The sequence below is a fragment of the Meriones unguiculatus genome, chromosome 5 (assembly GCF_030254825.1).
Source record: "Meriones unguiculatus strain TT.TT164.6M chromosome 5, Bangor_MerUng_6.1, whole genome shotgun sequence".
Classification (NCBI taxonomy): Eukaryota; Metazoa; Chordata; class Mammalia; order Rodentia; family Muridae; genus Meriones; species Meriones unguiculatus.
The window spans coordinates 134,090,197-134,111,677 of NC_083353.1; the positions used below are offsets into that span (position 1 = coordinate 134,090,197).

A 21,481-nucleotide genomic window follows, 5' to 3' on the forward strand; every position below is an offset into this window, starting at 1 on the left:
TACTTTTATGTTGCTATGATACAATTCCATGACCAAAAGCAACTTATAGAAGAATTTATTTTGATTTACAATCCCAAAGGGAGAGTTTATGATAAGAAAGGGATGACAGCAAGCTGCTGGATCAGGAAGTTTGCTGACTAACTTTCAATACAACAGGAAACAGAGAGAGCCAACAGGAAGTTGCATTAGGTTGTAAAGTCTCAAAGCCTACCCACAGCAATATACTTCCTAAAGCTTCCATAACTCCCCAAACAGCACCACAAATGGGGGACCAAGGGTTTAAATATATGTTTTTGGAGACTTTGTCACCCAAACCACAACAAGTGCTTAGTTCTTTCTGATAGACTCTGAATACCTGGCTAAAAAGGAGACTTGAGCAGCATAAGATAGAGAAGGCAGTATAAAGAGACTGCCAAGAACAGTGGTGTGAGCGTCACTGGCAAAGGCAGGAAATGCCTTGTAGTATGCTCATCACCTGTCATGGTAGGACTGCATGACCCTTTCTGAGGGCTGGAATGTATCCAGAAAAATGTCTGTTCAGATTACGTGGAGAGTTCACAAACAGCAAACTTCTATGCTTGTAAGCAGTTGTAATGATTCAGTCTTCTTATCTCCATGTACAATGTATAAAAGATTATATTTTACTAATGTAATTTCCCAGATTTTACATTCTGTCATTAGTTTAGTTGTCTCTAATAACATTCATTTGGTAGATTTTACTCTTAGTGTATATACTGCTAACAAAATGCTAAAATATGAGTGCAGATTTTCATTTATAATTTGTATGTTCTTTTGTATGTATTGTTGGGATTTGAGTTTTTTTGACTTAAAATATATTTATTTACTTCTATCCTTGAAGAACTTTAAAGGTAGAGAAATTTGAGAATATTTGGGGTTTTATTGGACTGAAGAAGTACTCTTGACAGAAAGTAGGTGTTACTATTGCATCTACTTTAGAACATGTATCAAAGGTTCTGTTTTAGGTTTGTTTGTTTGTTTGTTTGTTTTTCACTGTGGTTACAAGATACCACAGACCAAGCAATTAAACAAGAAATTGTATTTATTTTCACACACAAACAAACAAAAAAAACCAAAAACCAAAACCTCAAATTCAAGGTCAAGGAACCTACTGGCATCTCCTGAAGCTTTCCTTCTTGGTTTGCAAATAGATACCCTCTCACTGGATCCTCATTTGGTCATTCCTCTGAGTTATATACATTCTTGTGTCTCTCTGACCTCTTCCCAGCACAAGGATATGCATCAAAGAGGAGCTGGGCCAAACCCAATAGCATCATTTAAACCTATCCATCCCTCTGAAGGTATCATTTCTAAATACAACCCTATTCAGAGGGGCTGGGTTAAGGATTAACTTTAGGAGAACATGATTCAGGTCCTATCAGGCTTCATGGACATTATAATGAAATAACATGTATAGAACAGTCAGAAACTTGGGCTTAAGTTCTAACTCTGTCACTTACTTGGGTCCTGTGCTGACTAGTTTTATGTGAACTTGACACAGGTTAGAGTCATTTGGGAAGACAGAATCTTAATGGATAAATTGCTCCCAACAGATTGGTCTAGACAAGCTTTGTGACATTTTCTTAATTAGTGATTTATATGGGAGGGCCTATCCCATGGTGTGTGATGCCACCCATGGGTAGGTGGTCCTGGAGTTATTTAATAAAGCAGACTGAATAAGCAAGCCATAAGCCAGTAAGCCACTCCTACATTGCTTCTGCATTGGCTCCTGATGGATTATAAGATATAAGATGAAATAAACCCTTTCCTTCCCAAGATGCTCTTGATCATTGTCTTTTATCATAGCAATAGAAACGCTAACAGACTCTAAGAAAGTCCCTTAACTCTTTGATCCTTAGTCCTCTGAGCATAAAAAAAAAAAAATGTTCTCTGTAAAAGCCACACAAAAAGTGACCAGCATAAACTCCTCTTCTTTCCAAGCTTCATTTCCTTATGCTAAATAGAATTAAATTAAATCTATCTGAATGTGGTGGTACATACTTATAATCATGTTACTTGGGAGGCAGAGGCAGGTACCAGCTTAAAACCAACATGAGACCCTGTTTTAAAAGTAAAATAAAGAGAAATAAAATCTATCTGATTGACTTTTTATAAGGCTCACAGATCCTTGTATGAACAGTGTTTAGTTTGTGTTTGCAGAGCACTTTCTGAACATTGCAAGTCACCATTATGTTTCATCTTTCTTGTTCTTTTTTTTTTTGTGTTTTTTTTTTTTACTTTCATCCTGTGGGTTTCTTTTTTATTGTCTATCAAAATCAGGTTCAGGTTTGGAGGGAAAAAAAAAAGAGGGACACTTTAGAGCACACATCAAAGACTCTGTTTTCCTTTATATACAGATTTAAAAGAGGTTGTCTCTATGCTTTGATCATTGACTGTGGAGTATCAAAATAATACATAACTATCAACTTTTTATCGAATAGCTCTCATAGATAAATATTCTTGTTTTTATACTGTTATTTAGTCATCTGTTATTGAATATTGACTATTCACTGAAAGTTCGTATTATCTTTGGTACAAAGTTACATCTTTTGGAAATTGCAACAATGTCATTCTATTGTTCAGATGTATTTATTAGTTATTATTAAAACCATCTTAAAATAGTATACAAATTTAACAAAGATAATGACAAAGAATCTTATCAAAATGTATGTATGCTCTTTGAATAATGAACTTCCATTTCTCTTGCCTATTTTTTTCATGCCTAATTTTGAGAACATGAGTTGCTATTTTCAAAATATAAAAAGACAAGCCAGATGTAGAGGCAGCAGCTATAATCCCCATACTCAGGAGGCTGAGACAGATTGATCATGAGTTTGACACCAGTTGGGCCACAGATAGGTTACTTTCTTGAAAGGAATAAGAAGAGCAGTGAAGGGAAGGGAACCTATAATTTTCCTTTTAATTTTCATTGCTGAAGGAAAGATATAAAAAAGCCATGGGCATTTGCAACATAAATAGGGAGGTGCCCAGAGAGAAAGAAAATGTGAAAGCAATAGGATATATACCTAAATCTGTCAGAGAGAATTTGGAAAGACAGTTTTTATATAGAGGAAACAAGTTTTTCTAAACTTGTTTCCACAACTTGAGCCTGATCTTCTGCAAATTTCAGGAAATGGATGGGTTCATCTGCTCAGTATACAGTAGTGATTGCTAAAAGCCAGTTCATTCTGCTAGACTAAGCTTCATTTTCATGCACTGAACCATGTCTGGATCTTGACAAACAAACAGCTGTTTGAAAATTTTTAAGGCAAATAGAGAATTAGTCATACAATTTTTTTGCATTCATAACTGGTTGTAAAGGGTCAAAATCATCCATCAAAATTTATCTACCTAGCCCTATTGTTGCCAATTTGAAATGAAGATATCAAAGTCAAATTACCACATTTTGACTTGATACATAAAAATAGGAGAGGGGCTAATATAGAATACAAAATGTGAAGTACATTAGGAATTAACATAAAACATAAAAAAGTAAGAGCCAGAGTTGTAACTCAAAGGTAGAATGCATGCACAAGACCCTAGGTTCAGCCTCCAAACCACAAATAAATTACATAAACTATTTCATTGTAATAAACATATATATACTTAGTTTTATTAACAACCACATTAATAATGGATATACACATATATAAATAAGTATACCATTATTATTGGCATCATAAACATATATCCATAAGTACAGGGTAGAAGAAACATGACTTGTTAGCACCATCAAAGAAAGATTGGTATGAAATAGTAGTAGAATGTGGTTGCTTTAAATGTGATACAGATTTTGATATTTTCATAGAATTTTGATATTCTGATGAGAGGGGTCTGCTGTGTTACTTTTCTATAGTCATACCTGACTACATATGATTTCATTTACAAACACCTCAGGGTCCCCATACTAGACCATGTCCTCTAGAGTAGGGAAGGGGAGGTTCATAAGAGGCGAATGAGAGAAGTTGCCACCATGTCTCATAGGAAGAGCTTGGATTATTTATTATTAAGGAAACTCAGAGGACTCTGATAGTTATCATGGAAACTTGAGCAGTACTGGATGTAATTCCTGGTGCTGAGAGAAGGGGATATGTATGGAAGAGCCAGAGCTGCATTAGATCTTCCACTTGGAAAGCAGGCTATAAAGAGCCATGCTATAGGAGACTTGTGAGCCACTGAGAACTACTTTGTACTTTTCACAAAGTATCTGGTTATGATACTTTCTCCTAAAGCTGCATCCTGGCAGGCTCTATGCCCCACAGCTCAGATTTACTCATAAAATCCCAAATCACATACACACTAGTGTCATGTGGGCTGAGGGAAGAATCAAAACTAATGTCCTAACTAATTCCACTCAGGGCTATCCCATGTAGCCATCACTGGGTTTCTACACTCTCTAAGGCATTAGTTTTTAGGAAACTGATGAATTTCTAAATGGCATCAAAAAGGTTAAAAGTAATAAAATCCTGAGGGAAAGCTGTAAAGCAAGATCTCTTCCTCCATGGCAGTGAAATCTGTTGCTTCCAGCCACCAAACCAACCAACCAACCAACCTACCAACCAAACCAAACCAAAACTGGAAACTCAAAATCATCCCTGTTCTTAGATGCTGCATCTTGTTTTGTGCTTTTGATGTATTTGATTCTCTTCAAATCAGCATCTCAACTGTATGACAATATTCTTTTAGTATATAACCTAATACTTTCTAGAGGTAGCTGATAGAAATGTAAGAGTAGCCAGATAATACAGTGCCTGACACATGGTAAGCAATGAATAAGTTCCAGATGCTATAGCATCTTTCTCCTCATCACCATCTCCGTGGCATGTTAGTGTACGTGCTCACTTAATGTGTCTGTCTTTCTCAATCAAGCAGACATTTTATCTTCTTTGTGTTTTTGTTCCTGTTGTCTAAACAATCTCCAACATAAAGTTAGTGATTTGATTTTGAATAATTGAGACTATCTTGGTTTAAAAATGACAGCACCAACTGTGTCAAGATCCAGCTATACCACTCCTGGGCATATATCCAAAAGATGTTCAACCATTCAACAAGGACATTTGCTCAGCTATGTTAATAGCAGCTTTATTCATAATAGCCAGAATCTGGAATCAACCTAGATGTCCCTCAGTTGAAGAATGGATAAAGAAACTGTGGTACATTTACACAATGGAATACTACTCAGCAATTAAAAACAAGGAAATCATGAAATCTGTAGGCAAATGGATGGAACTAGGAAAGATCATCCTGAGAGAGGTAACCCAGGAGCAGAAAGACACACATAGTATATACTCACTTATAAGTGGACATTAGCCATATAATATAGGATAAACATACTAAAATCTATAGTCGTAAAGAAGCTAAACAATAAGGAGGACCCTAGGCAAGAGGCTTAATCCTCATTTAGAAGGGCAAATAGGATAGACATCCGAAGTAGGAGAAGACAGGGAACAGAACAGGAGTCTTCCACAGGAGGCCTCTGAAAGACTCTACCCATTAGGGTGTTGAAGAAGATGCTGGGACTCATAGCTAAACTTTGGGCAGAGTGTAGGAAGTCTTATGGAAGAAGGGGGAGATAGAAAGACCTAGAGGGGATAGGAGCTCTACAAGGAGCCCAACAGAGCCAAAAAAAATCTGGGCTCAGGGCATCCTGCAGAGACTGATGAATCAACCAAGGACCATGCATGGAGAGGACCTAGACCTTCTACTCAGATGTAGCCCATTGGCAGCTCAGTCTCCATGTGGGTTCCCTAGTAAGGGGAGAAGAGACAATTTCTGACATGAACTTGGTTGCCTGCTCCTTGATCACCTACTTCTGGTGAGGTGGCCCAACTAGGGCATAGAGAAAGAGGATCCAGCCAGTCCTGATAGGCTGGCGTCAGATAATAGGGGAGGAATACCTTTTCTATCAGTGGACTAGGGGAGGAACACAGCATGTAAAGAGGGAAGGAGGGTGGGACTCAGAGGAGAAGAGGGAGGGGCTACAGCCAGGACACAAAGTAAATAAATTGTAATCAATAATAATAATAAAGAAAAAAAATTAAAAAATGTTTAAAGCCAAGAGAGAGAGAAAGAGAGAGAGAGAGAGAGAGAGAGAGAGAGAGAGAGAGAGAGAGAGAGATTCAGCTACAGTTGCCTCAAGAGTCTATCTGGTCTAGAAGATCATAGTCAGAGCTCAGAGATCAGAAACTGAAGCTGGAGAGAGGCCTTTACTGTCTCTCAGCACACCTGCTTTACTTTGCAAGTATATGCTAAAATATTGTGGTTCAGGTTGGCTCAAGGTGGACATGACTAGAGGTGTGTCCCAAGAGGAGAGATTTTAGAGACAAAAGAATCAGAGCAATGCAGCTTTTATTCATATCAACACATTATGTTTAATACATTTGGCATCTGTTTTTTCTCTCAACAACAGCATTTAGTTAAAGGGTTATAAATTTAAAATATTAACAACAACCAGCGGTGATATTTATACTTCTTTTATTTATTTTTAGACAGTTTCATTATACAGCCTTGGCTGGCCTGGAAGATCTGCCTTCTGCCTCTCAAGTGCTGGGATTAGACATATATCACTATGCCCAGCAAAGTGATTTATTTTCAAAAGAGGATATAGGACTGGAGAGAAGGCTCAGTGGTTTCTTAATTTGTTGCTTTTGAAGAAGACCTAAAATCAGTTCTATCCACATGGTTCACAACTGTCTGTAACTTTAGTTCCAGGGGGACTGACACCCCCTTCTGACCTCTATGGGTACCAAGCACACACATAGTACATATACATACATGTAGGCAAACATACACATAAAATTAAAAATACATACTAAAAGGAAAGAGAACATAATGTTCATTATAAATGTAAAGAGCTACCAAATCAGGCAGCTTATTAAGGAAGTGCATTGTGGTCTTAATACCACTTTCTAAATATTATCAGAAAAGGTATTTTCAATGCATGATAACTTATGACTTCATTGGCAGAGAAATTATTTCTGACATACAGAAGATTTAAAAAATAAGAATTTTGATACTCCAATTGATTCTAAGGGTTGCTGTTCAATAAAGACTAAGTTCTGCCTTAGAAGTGTTTTGTTTATCCCTGCTGACAATAGAAAGCATAAAGATTACAGAGTACATGTCCAAGTCATTTTTCCATCTATTGTCCTTACATAAAGAATGTAGCATGCACCTGGTTAACTTAAAAATTGCATGTCTGGTGACCTAGTTAAAATTCAGTAGTTGAGCCAGACGCAGTGGTGCAGGCCTGTAATCCCAGCACTCAGGGGGGCTGAGGCAGACAATCTCTGTGAGTTTGAGGCCAGCCTGGTCTACAAAGTGAGTCCAGAACAGCCAAGGCTACACAGAGAAACCCTATCTTGAAAACACAAAAATAAAAACATACAAAAAAAAATTCAGTAGTTGTTTAAATTTGTCAAGAGAGTTTTACCTCAAGCTTTAATCCAGAATTTGAGATGTCTTGACTTTAATATTTTTATGTCTTAACTGTTCACCAAAGAAAATGCTTCAAGAATAATTTTCAAGTCCAACTCTCATTTTTACTTTTTTCAAATTTTGTTGCAAAAATAATATGTATGCATTTCCAACTAGCCTCTAGCATGTTTCTAACATTGTAAACCCAGTGCCAGACTAATTTTTGATGGTTTAGATACTTATTTTCTTGGAGTTGATGACTAACACACTGAGAAGTTATAAAATTTAGTTGATCTAGTGTAAGGTATAATGTGTGAGTCTGAAATAATGAAAACAAAATGGAGTTACACGAATTAGGCTGTGTCATTCATCAGTCCATGTTACTAAAAATTTATTATTCAATGAGCCATCTAAGATCTCTGCTTACAATTATTTTCAACACATGCAATCAATTTTCAGTAAACTGTAAATATAATTTTCTTGTTTAATATCCTGTTAATAAGGTATAGTTTGGCTTTCTCAAAATATCTATGAATTGACAATATGACTATATGCCCGGAATTTAAAAATCTATTACCTGAACATATTTCATTTTATAACAGTGTATCTATGTGCTAATTAAGTAATCAGTATCATGTTAAAGTTCAGAAGGTGAAGTTTTTTATATTAATAGACTGATTTTAGAGGCATCAAAACACCAAATATGAATGGCCATAGGACATAATGTACTTTTAAAAAAAATCTTGCTACTAACTTTATTTAATTAAGAAAAATTCTGTCTTTTCTATTGGCATTAGTCAAGGAAAACACACACACCCCCACATTTAATCTAGATATTTCTGAGTGAATACACATTCCTCACTAAATCTTGGGCAGCTGATTTAGTTACCACTGCTAACACCGTTGTGTCTCTTTGTATACATGTCTAATTTATTAGTTTCTTGTAGATTGTCAGCAGCCTGCTGCCTCCGTACCGCCACAGTGCTCACAACTAGCTGGGAGGCAAGACTACCCAACTGTCAGGTAAATTCACAGGCCCTCCCTTCTCCCACCAGCTGCATGTCAGCTCCCCTCCCAAGATCATAACCATCTGTGCATCTTTATATGTTATTGCATGTTTTTTTCATGAATTGGCTACATGAGTACACCCTTGTTACTTGAAGTTCATATTCCCTATGAGCATGCACAAAAGTTAGTACTATGTCATCAACCACTAGCTAGTAAAATAAAGGCTGCTTCATTTCACCCTCATGAGCAAATACTTGGGTATTTGTGTTTCATTGCCTCCAATCTCTGTACTTGATAAGTTATTTGACCTACTTTTGTTTTATCTTTTTGTCCTTCAAGTATATTTCAGGCAAACAAACAGGAAAAATATATGGAAACAGATATCTAATGCCGATTCTAGGACACCATTATAAATATGGTTTCCATTTTATGTGTGCTCAGTCCCATTGTTATAAATGAATTGAAAAGATGTAGAAGGCCATTTGTGATAATACATACCTGTAATCCCAACATTCTGGAGGCTGTGGTAAGAGATTTGTTTGAGACTACCATTAGTTATATAGTGAGTTGAAGGACAGCAACTGAAGGACAGTGAGTTTGATACAGAATAACTGTCTCCAAAGCTATTTTTTAAAAGGGAGGAAAAAGAAGAAGAAAAATTCAAATCTGAATTCCAAATGGAAGAAGGGGGAGATAAAAAGATCTAGAAGGTACAGGAGCCCCACAAGAAGACCACCACCACCACCACCAACAAAATAGATGGTCCCTGGGGGGGACTGCAGAGACTGATGCATTAACCAAAGACCATGCATAGAGAGGACCTAGACCCCCTGCTCAGATGTAGCCCATAGACAGCTTAGTCTCCATGTGGGTTCCCTAGTAAGGGGAGAAGAGACAGTTTCTGACATGAACTTGGTTGCCTGCTCCTTGATCACTTTTCCCTGGTGGGGCGACCTAGCCAGACACAGAGGTGGAGGATCCAGGCAGTTCTGATGGGACCTGATAGGCTAGGGTCAGATAGTAGGGGAGGAGGACTTCCTCTGTCAGTGGACTAGGGGAGGGATAGGGGAGGAAGAGGGAGGAAGAGTGGGACTGGGAGGAGATGAGGGAGGGGATGTGACTGGGATGCAAAGTAAATAAATTGTAAATAATAGTGATAATAAAGAATATGTGCAGTGATTATTTTCTCTTTATCTGAAATGAAGTGTTTTAAAGCATGTTTAAAACTCCCTAGACTAGTGACTAAACTGGAGAGTTTGCTGACAAGTCATATTCCAGTTTAAAGCACTCCAAAACAGTTACTAGTTACTCCTGTCCTGAATGACTCCCCACAGCCTAGAAGCATCTGTAGTGCTGCTCATCTCCATAGTGTTTTTCATTGTTAATTATCTGGTTTCTTGGTACCAAGCATGTGGAGTCTGGATATGAGCTTTGCTTATTAATATACATTAATGTATCTCCTGTTCTCCTATCAAAGAAAAGCTTGTATCAAGAAAAGACCAGCACAAACATAGGTCCATATATATGTCTGAGATGAGTAGCTGTCAGCAGCAGACTGTATGTGGTCATGCCTTAGCTGGGTAGCCACTAAGACAGAATAAATACATTCAAAGCTAGTATGTGATGTGATCTATTGCCTATGTAAGTGTAATGCTGCCCCCAGTGTTGTAGGTTGAACCTATGCTCTCTCATAAGCTAGGCCAAGGGGTCTACTACTAAGCTGCATCCCCAGCTACCAAAGTACATTGTTAATTAGTCAGTAGACAGTGTCTTCGGATTAATGGCTCTTAGAAAGCTGAACATACCACTTCCACCAAGAGGACATTTATCTCGAAAATGTTCTCTATTTTTAAAAGAATGATTTATTTTCTTTTATGCGTGAATGTCTTGCTTGTATATAATGTACGTGCACGACATACATGCTTGGCACTTGGGGAGGCTAGAAGAAGGTGTTGGATCTCCTGGAAGTAGAGTGCAGATGGTGGTTATGCACCATATAGGTACTGGGAGTCGAACCCAGGTCCTCTGCAAGAATAATATCTGCTTTCAATTACTGAACCATCTCTCCAGCTCCTCAGAAAAATTCTTTACTAATATATTGATGGCCTTTGTAACAGAAGCTAGTTCTGGATAATTTCAATTATATAAGTAACTGAATATTAGTATGAATGTTGAAGTTGATTTGAGAGGGGTTCTAGAGCATAGTGATTGGGAAACTGGGGTCCAAACCCACAGTTTAGACTCTGTAAAGCAGCCTCCCTCTTCTAGGAAACAGGAGTAGTGTCAACACAGCACATATGTTCCATAAATGCTAACTACATCAGTGAGTGACTGAACTCTAGAGTTGGGCTTTTGGCTTGTAATCCTATCTCTTACATCTCTACATGTGTAATTTTGGAAAGCTGCCTCTGCTGGCTATGTTTTTTTGTTTGTTTGTTTGTTTGTTTACTTATAAAGTAATGAGGAAAACAGACATTGGAAGAATTCAGTGATGAAGGGCCTGGCATGTTTGCCCTGTCTGCTGTAAGCACTAACACTTCTGTACACTCCCATCCCTGACCAAAATCTTGTTTATTTTGTGACCACAGTTTGCTTGGGCAGAGTTGGAATACTACTGCTTTATGGATATCCATGCAAACATATTCCTTCTCTTCTGAGGTTACTGAATTTAGGTGCTTCCTGTCTCCTTGGGTGTGATTTACTTGAAAGAAAAGCAATTTAATAAATTACAGATACTCCTAGTTACTATCTAAATAGATGTAGCATATCTAAAGAAGACTTCTCTTCCTCACAAGAAAAATGATTAACATGTAGAGATTTGAAAGTACTCCTCCTCAGGGTAGCTTGGATCCTGGCTGGCTTCTGCTGAAAGAGGATCTGAGTCAGTCCTGCCCTGCCCTCTTACTACTTCTGGGCAAGAAACGCAATACACAACCAACAGAGCTTACTCTGGGTGCTAGGCAAGGGTAAGTTCCTTACCTGTGTTGGTCGTTTGTGATTCCTCGTAGACTGAGCAGCTGCTATTCTAGTCTTCTAAGTGAGGGAATCCAGGCTTAGGCAGATGAAACAACTGTCAAAGGCCACAAACTTTGACCACAATTGAGCCAAGTGAGCTAACCCCCATGCCCTGTCCACCATGGAGCATAGCTGCACCTCAGATAATGAAACAATCATTTTACCTACAGTTGTTAAAGAATTTTTTAAACTTATATTGACTCAGTTTCCTTCAATTCAGTGAAACATGAGAACATTATCTAGAAATCTTTAATGATTTCAGATCAGGTGTTCACTGGGTTTCTCATTATGAAAAAAAAAGTTTACTTCCCTCCAGTTTATATGTATATACTTACATAATTTTAAAACTTTTATTTTAGTGCTGGGAATCAAATTCAGGGCTGTACACGTGTCTACTCACATAACTTCTAAGGTGTATGATTTCTTAACAAACAGTGTTCTTATATTTAAAATGTAGAGCCTTTCCACATACAGTTTTGTTGTTTTTTGAAATGTAGTCTCACTTATGTTGTTTAGGCTTATCATGAATTCCTTGAATGCTGGGGCTTCAAGTGATCTCCTGCCTCAGCCTTCCAAATAGCTTTAGTTGTAGGTATGTACCACCATGCCCAACATCTGTATACTTAGTTTTTTGGAACTAATTAAAGTAATTAAAGTTCTTATTTGGAGTCTCATCCACATCTATACAAGTCATGTACAAGGCATGAAAATGGAAAATGCCACAAAATAATATTGAAATATAATGTAAGGGCACAGTATGTCATGGTTCAATAAATATAATCCAAATTTTTGGACTTTTTGCAGGTTGATTCTATTCTAAGTTATTGAAAATTTGTAGACATAATTATTTAATAGGAAATGATGTAGCCTTGGACATAATATTCAAATATATAAAAATATTTAATATTTATCATCTTTACATCTACTAATTGTGTTTATCTGAAGAAGACAAAGGGGAAAAAAGCTTTTTGAAGATATAACAAAATTCCTGAAGATATACCCAGCTTAATACCTGAAAAACCTTAATAATGAATTATTAAGATTTCTCTTTCAGTGAAAAGTTAACTTGTTTGTGGTAAAGTTTGAATAATAAGTAGCCTTCTAAAGATATTTATCAATCAAAATGAAAGCTGAATTTATGTTATTTTCTAAGTAATAATATGTCAAATGTTTATGTTAAAAACAATTCATTTACCTACCAGTCAAGAATATGTTTCTTTTAGGTTAGTGTGATAGTACTGTATTTTATGCAAACTGAAAATATTGATACTGTGGTATAAAATATTTAACTTTTTAAGAAAATTTAAATAATGAAAACAATTTTAAGTCATTTTGAATGATACATTAAGATGTTGGGTCAACTAAACTGTAACTCCTGCTTAAACTATTGCCATATTCTTCAGCTAGCCATGCAAAACACTCCAGGAAGAAGAGTACTGTATCATACAAGGTCTTCTTGCATAACATGACTATCATAATACTGCTTGATAGAACTTGTGCTATATTATATATTTAATTCCATAGAAAGAAATTATTTCTAACTTACAAAGATTTACAGAAAGAAACCATAAGGTCTGAGGAAAGTCTTGATAATGTTGTTAATCTGTTACTTTCTTAACCACAAACTATTGGGAAAGTCAAGGAAAATCTCACCCACATTGTTTTTTCCTTTTATCATTAACTGATTAAACCATACACTGTCTTCTTGGTTTGTTCAACCATTTTGTATTTGCTACATTTTAAACACATGGGTTGGGTTTAGTCACAGACTGCTTGACCAAACTGTATGAAATCTTGGGTTCCATTCCAAGCATCACCAAAAAGAAAAAAAAAGTAGAAAAAATACAACATTCATCAGTATAGAACAGCAGTTTCCTTTTAAGTTAAATTTACAATGGCTCAAAGAGCTCAAGAAGTAATGTTTAGCAAATAGTTACATAATTATGATTTTATAGTAATGTTCAACAGATGGATCTGGTTGATGATTTCTGTACCAAAACTTCAGAAGTATTTGTTAAATATAAAATTTTAATCTATTAATGATAGATTGATACTTTAAAAACTATTTAAATTAATAAATAATAACTTTAAGTAGTATAGCAAAAACTCCTTACTGAAGTGAATTATGTGATATTAAAATTCACAATATATGGGGAAGTAGATCATGTTTTCCAATTAAAAAAAATCCCCATGCTGTCCTTTCCCTGTTGCTAGTCACATTTTAAAGACTAAAAACCCAAACATGTTTCATAGCTTTACTACTGTATTCATCAAGATTTTTCATCAAGACATTGAATAGTCTGAGACCAGGTTCATTACAATAGGAGGCTCTCAGATGTTGGTTAGAAAGCCACATCATTTACTTAACAAATGTAAAATGTCATAAAAGTTATCAGGTTCTTTGAGGAGCCATTAGACATTCAGAATCAAATGAATTATCTTCTTGAGTTGCTACTAGTAAACTCTAGACTCTTCTAAACTCCAAAGTATTGGTCCTTTGGCCAGCACTATCTGAACCACAGCAAGCACATCACAAATGCAGACTCGAAGAGTTCTTTCCTGGCCCTGCTAAGTTAAAGTCTCCTTTACCAAGATCTTTCAGTGACTTGTACCCATATTTAAGTTTCAAAAGGACTGACCTAATGTCACTTTACTACCAACCTAGAGATCCAAGAGTTGGAGACTGCAAAACTGAACACTTGGCTTGGGGGACAAGTTCATGTATCAGTTTCCAAAGTTTCATTTCTTTCTTCTTTCTTTCTTTCTTTCTTTCTTTCTTTCTTTCTTTCTTTCTTTCTTTCTCTCTCTCTCTCTCTCTCTCTCTCTCTCTCTCTCTCTCTCTCTCTCTCTCTTTCTTATGCCTTGCTTTAAAAGCTATATTTTTTTCTTGGCATGCTTTGGATTTAAACTATTCTCTTCACAAAATTTCTGTTCATGTGTTTAAATATATGGGACAATAATTTGTCTGACCATCACAGTGTACTTGGTTGTTTACTAGTATGTCTTTTAGCTAACTGCTTTCTCTCTCATTTTCAGTTTGGACATTGCCCTTCCTAAGGAGCAGCCACATTCCAGCTCACAGTGTGCTCCTCTCCATTGTCTCACCAAGCCTCCTTACCCCTAGTCTTCATCTCATGAATGAGTATCTGGGCTGAAGGTTTTTGTAGTGATGCTGAGGACACTGCCTAAGATCTAGCAGGTGTTTTCTTCTTGGCTAATAGATGTACAGTCCATCATTTTCAAAGAGGAGAGTTCAGAAGGATGAAATGATGCATAGACTGCGATGTGATCAAACAATTTATGGTTTCTCTGAGTCACAGATAACCTGCAATCAAATGGCAACAGTTCACTTGAAACTGAAATGATACCTCCATAGCATAAAAGATTCAAGACAATGTAAAATAGATATGTTATAAAATCATCTTTCCCTATACTCCAAAGTCAACTATAGAAGTTGATTCCAATATTTTCCATTGGTATTTATTTTATATTTTATTTGCTATATGTTTTATGCTTATAAAGATAATTTCTGTAAGCAGAATTCATTTATTTTTAAATAGTCATAGTTTGCTCAGTTAAGTAAAGTTTTAATTTAGTTTAAAATCTGAAACTGGCCAGATTATGGCCCTTCTTTTTGCAGAAAATTACAAATGAGGTGCATCAGAATGTTGACAATAACTGTTTTGCTGCTACATGCATATTCTTTATTCAGTTATTTTCTAATCAGTAACTCATTAATTGTTAGTTTTCTTTTTTAACTAGAGCATTTCACTGGACAGTTATTAAGTAAATCTAAGAATTGGCAAAGCTATGATTCACTGAATTAATCAAGTTTTGAGGGTATCTTCAATTTTTTAAAATTGCAGTTGAGTAGATATATTGGTGCTGCTCCTGTGTGTTTGTGTAAAAGTGTGTATGTGTGTGTGTGTGTCTGTGTGTGTGTGTGGTTATGTTAAAGAAGGTCAAATTATTTGATGGAAAGAAATGGTGTGCTTATTTAATGACTACAGGTTTTTAAAAACTTTTTCCAAATTTAGGTTCTTAACTATGGGTTTCCCACTAAAAGAGATCACAATAAATGCAAAAATCTATACATATATAGCTGTAAGGTAGCCTTGGCTAGTTAATTTATGTAGAAGGTGTATGTTTCATTGTTTGTTTTTTTTACAATAAATCTTCCTTGCCAAAAGAAAAAGAAATAATAAACCTTAGCTCATTTTGACAAACTCAGGTGCCTACAGTCATATTGTACTGAGATAAGACATCCTACTTAATTTACAAATATTGCTGGATAATTTTATGACTTTATTTTAGGCAATAGAATTTCATAGAAAAATTTAGTTTTTGCATTACTGAGAAAACAAGGACAAGAGCTAATTGAGCTGTAAGATCTATCTTGGACTCCTCAGTTCTCAAGTGCTGCCCACATAATTGTGCCCAACCCTGACTTCTTGTCCTTGCCAGGTAGCCTTAACTTACATAAAACCACAAAGGTTTTACTTTTTCATGTAACAATATCTTTATCTTCTTTTCAAAACAAAACTGGTCCTTACTGTTAATGAAAAGATGATTAGCACTGTGGGACACCAACAGTGGAGATTTCAGAGCTACCCAGCTTATGGAGTGGAAGGGGAGGCACACTTATGGAGTGGTCCATCAAAGGTCGGCTGTTAGTCACAAAGCACATTGCAGGAGCTTTTTTGGTTTGTTATGTTCTTGTTGAATAGTAGTCATGGTTACCACAGCAACCCAAAGATTTTGTGTTCTTTGTCTGAATAATGTTTTCAAGTGTCATTTCTTATGCAACTTGGAGTTATAGTTGAAATAGTCACCAGAATAAGAATTCAGGTTGAAGTACAGCAACACACAAAACAGATGCTGATGGAAGTCCTAATCAATCAGAAGCCTCACATAGTTGTCCCTGTCTGTATTGCTTTGTTGTTCCTATACATTCTGCTCATTTATTAGTGTTAAAGCTGCCTGTTGCGAATATTAGCGAGACAGTACGAATTTTATTAGAGTTCAGTTAAAGACAACTTCCTTGGTTCTCCCCCACCCCACCTTTTCATAAGAATGATTTGAAATCCAAGGAGTGTCAGAGTCACTAAGTTGGGAATAAGTACGTGAGGGAATAAGCACCTCAGAACAAGGTGTGTGTTTGGTTTGGAAACTTGACAGTGGATCTCTCCTCTGGGTACCACTGTTGACATAGCTGCATTGTGTTTGTGTGTAAAGTTGATTTCTTCCAATATGCAATTTATCACTAAGTCTGTTATAAACTATTTTTATTGTTTATTTGAATAGAGTGGGAAATGTTTGTTTTGAAATATTAATTCTATAAAATATTAATTATAACAGAATTTTGCCAAGAAGATATAGAGACCATTTTCAGCACAAAAGTAGGTGGTAGTCACTAAGCAGTAAGAGACTACCATGTGTTTATGTGGTAACATCATTTAGTATAGTATAAACTGAGCCATATTTATTTATTTACAGACCCTTCAATGAATAAATTTAGAGTGCTGATAAAAGTGAGTACTTGTAAAAATAGTGTCAGGATGTAAAACTTGAAAAACTGGTGAGACAAAAAGCATGACTCTCAGTAAGAGTGTGAAGGTGCATTTGATATTAAAATATAAACTACAGAAGTACTGCAAATGCTAATATTTATAAACATTTCAAACAAATGTGAAGTAATGTTCAAGATTAGTTAGCAAAGTAACCAACTATTGTGAAATTTTCATTACGTGCGCATGCGCACGTGCGCGCATGCGCGCGCGCGCGCACGCGCACACACACACACACACACACACACACACATCCACACATCCACAGCATGTGTGGTAAAGTCAGAGAAAACCCTGCAGGAGCTGCTTCTCTCCCACAACCATGCGGATCCCAGGGACTGACCGGAGATTATCAGGCCTAGTGGCAGGCCTCTGTACCTGATGAGCTATCTTACTGATCCTATTTTTTTTTTAATCAAAGCACAATTACAAAGCTGAATAGATGAATTAGTATGCAGAAATGCCTTCTCATTGAAGGCATTTTCATTAAAACATAATAGTAAAATAAAAAGAAGCAATAAATTGCTTTTAGCCTAAGTGCTTAGGAACATGAATAAAACTTTGGATGTATAAACATTTTCCATATCTAAATCAGAATTTTAAAAAATGGAGGAGAAAACATGAATTTTGAAAACTTCAAAAAATATAAATTTATTAAGGAATGAAGAGAAGAGTCATTTGGAAATTATACTTTATATTTGCCTAAGGGAGAAGAGATACAATAATGAAGTTCAGAAAAAGGACTTAACAAATGACGGAGAGCAGCTACAGATCCCGTAAGACTAAAGGAGAAGGGTTAGTATTACTTATAGAAAAGGGATATTTAAAAGTGGAAAATTAATCCTTGGATAGTTACAAGGCTTTGTTTTTAAAAATGTAATCTTAGGGTAGTCTTCTAAGTATAGACAATTTACAATTTATTCTAAGAGCCCACAATTTTATGATCTTTTGTTTTAAATTTAAAATATATTAAAATTTTCTTGGTTGGTCATGGAATATTTTTACTTTTGAACTAGGATAACAATCTTAATTTTTCTAAGGTATTTATTATTTTTAAAGGATTTCTTTAAAGTTCTCTGAAATGTAGCAACTTCACTTAAAAAAGCTTCAGGGTCAGAGTCTAAAAAACAAATATCCTCAAGAAAAGTCCATAAATAGAAACTATGCAATATTTTAGAGGAGACAAGTGCTTTTTAAATTTTATTTACTTACAAAGATATGTTTGATGTGTTTCCTTAAATAGAATCTTGTTCATTCAATCCAAGGATGTCACAAATGTCTCTAACATTTGCTTTATCCATCCTGTAGAACAAGTTCTTGTACAGATAAGTCCTTCTCTATTAAATAAGCATGAACAGTTGGTCTATTAAACTATCTAAGTATGTGGATGTTCCCTGATATACTATATTGAATAAAATCTTCTCCAACAACCAAGCACAGATTACAAATAATGATATGAATAAATCAAGTGTATTCCCTACTCTGATTAATGTCAATTTTATTGTTTAAGTCAGCCAAAAGATTCAGTCTTTATTACAAAGATATCCAGTGGGCAGGAGTAAGGTGTAGCTCAGCAGTGGGGTGCTTGCTGGACCTGTGTGAGACGCTAGAAGCATCCACAGCACTGCAAAACAAGCAAACAAACCAAAACTGATGTGTTTCTCTGAATAGAATCTTGTTCATTCAATCCAAGGTTGTCACAAATGAATTGATACTGTACATCTAAATAAATTTGCAAAGTCAACAATGTTTATAACTGTTTCTTAATAAAGTGATTTAAAATAATCTTTGCATTAAGGATGCAAAAATTACAAGTTTTCCAATAAAGTAGAAAGCTGCCAGACTGCAGTCATGCTGAAAGCAGCTTGGCCAATGCTGAAAACTAAGTACTTACTTCAAATCAGTGTCCTAACTCACGAGTGACCACTTCTATTTTCTGTAAAAATAACCCAAGATGGGTTGTCTGAAATTAAATTCATCTTTATTTAAATGACATTTTAACTACCATAGTTCCTGATATATTGTAGCCTGATTTTTTTTTAATTTTAATACCTGAAACATTTCAAGTAAAACATCTTTTTTATCTGATTACTCAAGATATAAATTAGTGAGATAATTGGTATGAAATATGTTCTTTTATTTGGGATATTTAAGGAATGACAATCTGTTTATGAGAAGGAGCAAACAATTAACCTTCAAAGTGTAAAGCAAGAGTATAAGATGTTTGCATAAAATATTTCACATCATGTAAGCTTTTCCATATCCTTACATGGATGTTACATAGAAGTCTTACTTGTCTTGTGTTCTCCATTACGAATGTAAGGAGGCTGTTACATGTACTAGGTCTTTTCCATACTGAAATGCATGGCTTTGTCCCTCTAGTATATTTTCATACCTCTCAGCAGGAGTTATTTAATAATCTGCCACATCTGAACTGAAGCATAAATGACCTGCTGAGCCACATAATTTCTGAGATTGTAGTTTAATTGCTTTACAATACTTGGTGAGAATTTATTATTTTAACTTCCATTTACAATCAGTCTCTGTCATCATAACTATCTGATGAGACCATTAAGAACTAAATTTGATGCCTCTTAGTGTGAATGTATGTTTTTCTTTCAAAAAAGTTACTTTAATTTTTTTATTTTGTTTTGTTTGTTTGTTTATTTGTTTGAGACAGGATTTTTCTGCATAGCCCTGGCTGTCCTGGAACTCACTCTGTTGACTAGACTGGCCTTGAACTCACAGAGATCACCTGCCTCTCCAAAGAAATAATTTTAAATATCAGAAAACTATGAAGATAAGAGAAATGACACCACTGTGCTGACAAATCTTTATCTTGTAATAAAGAAACAGAAGGAATCATTAGGTTCATAGCTATGACTATGTGGCAATCAGAGAAAATACTTTTTAATGTTATTGTTACAGAACTTTTAAGCTCAATGGTTTGACTGTTAGAGTCAATTAAACAAATTTTTGAAAATATTTTATGACATTTTTGTAATATATTTAGTGTCTTTATTTGCATGGCTATGCATATATGAAGACATGATTCTGATGTTGTGTTTCTTTCCCATGTTAAAGTTTGTGTTGTGTGTGGTCAGACCTAATTCCTGCACTGTATGATTATTCTTGTAATGGTTCAGTTATTCCTACCTTTGTTATCCTTTGGGATTTAAATCATGTGAAGTGTTTCTATCTAATAATAATAACCATGAAAACATGACTAAAATACTAATTTAAGAAATGCCTTTTCTTTTACTAATTATTTTAAAAATCCAACATCAAATACGTTATCAAAGATACATGCATTTAAGTAAAGTTCTTGTAAGTTTATTGTTTGTTGTTTTTTAAACTTTTTTATTGTAGATAATCCCAAATGAATCTCTCAAAGGAGAATCCTTATGGCATATGCTTGATTTTGTCCATTCAATATTTGTGAAAAAAACTCCCTTGCTAAGGAAATAACTGGATGCTGATAATTATCATCTTGGTTTATCTTGCCAACTGAACGTCCTGTATTCCAAAGCTTTTTCCAGTAAATAAACTGATTATCTTTTGTTCACTTCATCAGTGCTGAATTTTTATTAGTTTAGATTTTTTTCTGTATGCCATTTTCATTTTTACAACCAATAAAAAGTATAGGAAACTGTATATAATATATATTTGTATCCAAGATCTTATTTAAACTAAAAAAATAATGCCTTAAGACTTCTGCATACTCCTGTTAAGTGATATATATCAACTTTATTTTCATTTTTTTTCTACTCATAATCTTTCCTTAAAGGGTATTTCAGCTAAGATACACTTAGCTGAATTCAATTAGAAATGTATTGATATGGGAAACACTGTTTTAATGAAAGGAGAAATATTTGGAGGTAAACCTTTTTTTCTTTTACATAGGAAAGAGCTAAGTCAGAAAACCTGGGGGAAGTAACTTTTACTGGATCTCCTACAATATAAATGCTAGTAGACGAGCTGCTCTGGGATCATGTGTTTGATTCTGTTTCATTTTAAAGTGGTACAAGGGGGAAAGCAGGCAAGTATGGGTTTATACGGAGTGCTAATGAGTAAAATGAAATCCTTCTTGTAACTGATCAAATTAATGGGCCTGGCTAAAGTGGCCTCTTGACCTTTGGCACAGAAAACAATAAAAATAAAATCTCTTAAAAATATCTTCCTCTTCTAAAAACTATTGTGTTTTTGCTTTTATTTTAGGAGGTTGGACCTACATATCTATTTGCCACTTGGCCTTTTCTTATATAGTAACACCAATAGTTTGTCAAATTCCTAAAGCTCAATAATGGAAACAGCCTCCAGAAACATAACAGTAGTCTCATTTAGTCCTGGTACATTGACACATCCCTGTCACAGTTATTGGAGAGGTGGAGGCCAGAGGATGGGAAAGATCACTTGAGCTCATAAGTTAAGGCCAGGAAGGCTTTGCCTCAAGAAGA

The 21,481-nt window shown here is 35.4% G+C and overlaps 1 protein-coding gene across 5 annotated transcripts in view; it reads left to right on the forward strand.

The window, feature by feature from the left end:
- Bicd1 (BICD cargo adaptor 1) overlaps positions 1 to 20,594 on the forward strand; it is a 182,225-nt gene extending 161,631 nt beyond the window's left edge. For 3 of the 5 annotated variants that reach the window (XM_060384557.1, XM_060384556.1, XM_060384559.1), the window contains 2 exons: positions 8,382 to 8,457; positions 14,494 to 20,594. In XM_060384557.1, coding sequence (XP_060240540.1) covers positions 8,382 to 8,457; positions 14,494 to 14,581 — 164 coding nt within the window. In that variant the 3' untranslated portion in view covers positions 14,582 to 20,594. Of the gene's footprint in view, positions 1 to 8,371; positions 8,458 to 14,493 lie in introns of all 5 variants that reach the window. The other 2 variants (XM_060384558.1, XM_060384561.1) reach the window with 2 other exon arrangements.
- Positions 20,595 to 21,481: the final 887 nt, after the last annotated feature.